This window comes from Sardina pilchardus, chromosome 24, assembly GCF_963854185.1.
Source record: "Sardina pilchardus chromosome 24, fSarPil1.1, whole genome shotgun sequence".
NCBI classification, from domain to species: Eukaryota; Metazoa; Chordata; class Actinopteri; order Clupeiformes; family Clupeidae; genus Sardina; species Sardina pilchardus.
This window is the reverse complement of record NC_085017.1, coordinates 645,001-650,045: the sequence shown is the minus strand read 5'-3', so window position 1 is coordinate 650,045 and position 5,045 is coordinate 645,001. Positions and strand designations below refer to the sequence as shown.

Sequence of the window (5,045 nt, the reverse complement as noted above, 5' to 3'; positions counted from 1 at the left end):
CCTGATGTTTGAGCTCGCGGTGCCGCACTCCACTCTTGTCTGCTAGCGCTTGAAAAGCTGACGAAGGAACGGAGCTGTCATTGCCTCTACCGAATGCGCCACATACTACACCGACCACGGGAAAGAGAGGACGCACACACACAGACAGGAGACCTTTCAGACGCGCGCGGGACGTCTCTTGAAGACAGCGACATTTTGACATGAACTCGTTGACACATCTCGTTTTGGAGTAACTACAGTGAAATATGACTGAGGTTTGTCATTTATGTTATTAGGCTACAGTCACGATTCACAGTAAAAAAAAAAAAAAAAAAAAAAGTGTTCGCATGCAGGGCATGTAGCCTACCGTAGCTGGTATCAAGCAACAGTAGCCTAGTCGAGTTTTCCCTGGTTAACCGCCCGCAGCCTATCCACCCGCGGTGTGAGTAGGCTACCGGTAGTAGGTCTCCCGAGCTCAGGTGATTCACCGGGCCGGCGTCATGGGAGGGAATTTGGGCTGTCACCGGTCTATCCCCAAAGACCCCACCGACCTCAGCCTCAGCACGCGTAAATTCAGCGCCGCCTGTAACTTCAGCCACATCCTCGTAAACCAGGAGCGTCTGAACATAAACACGGCCACCGAGGAGGAGCTGATGACCCTACCGGGAGTGAACCGGACTGTCGCGCAGAACATCGTGGAGTACCGCGAGTGCATCGGAGGTTACAAAAAAGTGGAGGACCTGGCGCTCGTGAGCGGAATTGGCGCCACCAAACTTGAGGTGATCAAGCTGGAGATCTGCGTGTCCAGCAAGAACGGCTCTTCGCAGCACTCGCCGTCCTCTCTACGGAAAGATAACGAGCACTTGGCGTGCACCGGCATGAACATAAACACCGCGACTCCCGCTCAGCTGATGAGCATCCGCGGCATCACGGAAAAAATCGCTAAGAGCATTGTGGACTACCGATCCGTACACGGACCCTTTAAGAGCATAGAGGATCTGGTTAAGGTCAATTACATAAACTCCTCTCTTTTGGACAAACTCCGCTTTCAGGTGTTCGTAGAGCGGTCGAGAACACCCTCGACCAACACTAACGGGGGCTTTACGTGCATGACCAAGTCCCAACCGAGTCCGACCTCCTACAGCATGAAAAGCGAGGAGCTGGACTTGCCTCTCGGTGGCCCGTCTCAGATCCTCTCGGCCCGGCCCACGGTGGAGGTGCCACCTCGGCTCCGGGACGGGAGAGCCGTGCTGCGAATCGCCACCTGGAACTTGCAGCGTTGCTCCAGCGACAAGGCCAACAACCCCGGCGTCAAAGAGGTCGTTTGCATGACTTTGCTGGAGAACGAGTAAGTTAGTGTTTCTTTTATGGCCATTATCTTTTTATGGCTGTTTTTATAGACAGTTTTATTGATATTGCTGCACCCATATCGGCCTAATTATAATCGCGCCGTGTCTGCAGCTGATGTGTACAATGTAGCCCCCCTATTCTCTTACATCCACACACACATATGAAATACAAATATTTACATTAACGTTGATGGCCTCGGTAGACACCGACCGACCCACGGTACAGGTGAAGGGTCAGTGAACTAGAGGTTGAATGGATCTCGATAGTGCTGTGTGGTCCACTGATAGGCTTAATACTACCACCACCCTAAATAATCATATTATCACAATGAATTCAACTGTTATGGAGCATGAAGTATTAGAGAGAGCACAGGTGAACCACGAGAACACACACACACACACACACATACACACCAATGTTCAACTAAAAGCCAGGGGTCCACTCCATGTTATGTCCAGATGCTCCTGTGTTTGGGCTCCTGTATGTGGGCATGTGTACACACAATGAGAGTGTGTGTGCAGGTTCACGACACGACTCATCTGCCCTCTCCTGGTCATGAGATTGGACTCCGAGAGAGAGAGAGAGAGTGTGTGTGTGTGTGTGCGTGTGTGCGTGTGTAGGTTTTGTTATCAGACCTGGGCAGCTGTCGGGCTTTTGTTCAAATATTGGATTTAATTATCGATCTGAGAAGATGAATTCTGGGTCTCCTGGCACTTTTATTGTCCTTTGAGTTGTGTGCACACACACACACACACACACACACACACACACACACACACACACTCAGGGAGGGTGTCACTTTCGAGGCAGATGCCCTGACCTCATTCTTCAAGGCAGTTATATAAGAGCTGGTGCAGGGCCATTTGACACTTGCTGTAATGGTGCATAGATAGACCTCTGTGATGTGTGTGTGTGTGTGTGTGTGTGTGTGTGTGTGTGTGTGTTGGGTGTGTCTGTGTGTGGGGTGTCTGTGCCATGTCTATCTCTCCTTGTGTGTGTGTGGGAGAGGGGGGTGTCATGCCTGTGTCTGTGTGTCTGCCTTGTATTGCTATTTTGTTCAATGTATAGAAATGATTCATGTGTGTGTGTGTCATTGTAAGTGTGACTATGTGTTTGTGTATGTGAAAGCATGACACAACATCAACAACAAAATCACACGGTCACATGGTTTTGAGTGTGTGTGTGTGTGTGTGTGTGTGTGTGTGTGTTCATAGAGGCACATTCATCTTTAAAGGGCTTTAAATGTCTGGGCAGAGGCCATGAACTCTAATGACTGATCTTCCAGCTTCCACTGAGAGGCGAGCCCATGGACCCACCACTTCTCCCAGGACTAACATCTGCCCCTGAGCCTCTCGCATAGTCCTCCAACACCTGACACTTCCTATCCCATCAGCCTCTCTGACTCTGCCTATCCCATCAGCCTCTCTGACTCTGCCTATCCCATCAGCCTCTCTGACTCTGCCTATCCCATCAGCCTCTCTGACAACTTTCTGCTCTGCTTTGCCTCTGTGGTGAAGAGACTGCAGCAGAGGTGGATTAATGACCCTTAGGCTAAAACTAACACACACACACACACACACACACACACACACACACACACACACACACACACACACACACACACACACACACACACACTCACACTCACACACACAACCCCACCCATCCCAAACTCAGGCTATTCTCAGTTTCCTGTTTAGAAGTCAACACACACAGGAGGTCTGCAAGGCAGCACGCACGCCAAGAGGATAAGAAGTGTTCTGTGTGTGTGCGTGCGTGCCCGCACCCTTGATTCAGTGTGATGTAAAACCAGTGGACAGTCACACCTTCATCGCCCTCCCCACCTTCTCGCTAAGGGATTGGGGTCATGGAAGGTCACAGAACTCCTCCAAGTAACGTAGCTCCCCAAAGACACACACACACACACAGTAAACACAAGCACACATGCACACACACAAACACCCACACCCACCCAGGATTACATATTGTATGCACACACACGCACACACGCACACACACACACACACACACACACACACACACACACACACACACACACACACACACACACACACACACACACACACACACACACACACACACACACACACACACACACACACACATCATCTGTTTAGCACTAGGGCAAAAGAAGCTTCACTACATGCCTGGCTGAGGTTACTGCAGTTCAGCCGGCAGAAAAAAGGAAGGAGTGAGGCAATCAGACTCGACCTGCAGTAACCTATACTGACTCACACACTCACACACATATACACGCTCTCTCTCTCACACACACACACACACACATTCTCTCTCTCTCACACACACACACACACAGAGAGAGAGAGAGAGAAAAGCCCTCAGCTGTGTGATATCCCCTCTTATCAGTGCTGGCTCAGTCTCAGAGGGTGGGAGTAAATCTTACTTATGGGCTCCACCAGCATGAGTCACTGCTCAGGGTCTGCTGTTTGTTTCTGCTGGAACTCGCTGTCTCCGTGTGTCTGTGTGTGTGTGTGTGTGTGTGTGTGTGTGTCTGTGTGTCTGTGTTTGTCTGTGTTTCTGTACAGTATGTGTGCAGTTTTGCTGGAGGCTGTGGCTTTACTTCTGTTTATCTGTGTATGATCTGGGATTAAAGGGTGGGTGTGGGTGTGTGTGTGTGTGTGTGAGTGATTCAGTCTGAGCGAGTTTGGCTGTCTCGTTGGTGGTTTTGCAATAACACACACTGGCACATTTGGCTACAGCACTTGAGCAAATGAACGTGATTCAGTCCAGTTCTTGGCATAACACACAGCATTCTGTTCATAGTCCTGCACTATGAGAATAGGAATCTAGTGTGTGTGTGTGTGTGGGGGGGGGGGGTGATGTGGATGTTTGGTGTTTTGAGTATGTGTCTATCTAAAACAGAGAGAGAGAGAGTGCGCACATGAGAGAGAATGTGGGGTAGATGTTTATATTTAGCTAATTAGTCATCATTTTTCTTGGAATGTTTTGACTTGAACAAATGCCCAGATTTGTCACAAACCACCTAACCCTTATTCAGACAAAGAAGAACTGAGCAGAGAAGAGAGAGAGAGAGAAGAGAGAGAATGGGAGGTGAGAAACAGAGAGATTAAGACAGAAAGACAGGAAAAGATATAAGCACATGAGGGATCGATCCAAGAATTAGGAAGAGAGTCAAACATCAGAGGGGGCCAATGATGCATGAGACAGTGTAGAGAGATACTACACAGTAAGAGACAGACATAGAGAGAGAGAGAGACAGTGAGACACACATATATATAATATAGAGAGAGAGAAAGGTGGTGGCGGTGAGAAGAGAGAGCGAGAGTGAAAATGACTAAGCTTTGCGTGAGCTACACTCACGCTCATGTGTGCCGTCCTCACGTGGGCCAGTGGAACAGTCCTTGGGGGCATTTCTCTGAACTGCCCATTTCTCTGAACTGCCCTCCTTGCTGAGGGTAACTTGCGGTTATGGAGGGGATGTGTGTGTGTGTTGTGTGTTAGTGAGCGAGTGCGTGTGTGTGTGTGCGTGCCAGCCGTTCGCGGATGAGAGAAATGTTTTTCTGCTGCCCTCTGCTGTTAACCTCTGACCTCTGCCACACCGTGTGTGTGTGTGTGTGTGTGTAGGTAGGTGTGTGGCATGGTGTGTGTGTGTGTGTGTGTGTGTGTGCAGGGTGTGTGTGAGTGTGTACTGTATGTATGTGTGTGTGTGTCTG

At 49.6% G+C, this 5,045-nt stretch overlaps 1 protein-coding gene across 1 annotated transcript in view; it reads left to right on the top strand.

Moving 5' to 3' along the window:
* Positions 1-296: 296 nt before the first annotated feature.
* Positions 297-5,045, top strand: part of eepd1 (endonuclease/exonuclease/phosphatase family domain containing 1) — a gene marked incomplete at its 5' end in the record, with an annotated part of 25,841 nt that continues 21,092 nt past the window's right edge. Inside the window, 1 exon segment of the mRNA XM_062528868.1 lies at positions 297-1,327. Coding sequence (XP_062384852.1) covers positions 480-1,327 — 848 coding nt within the window.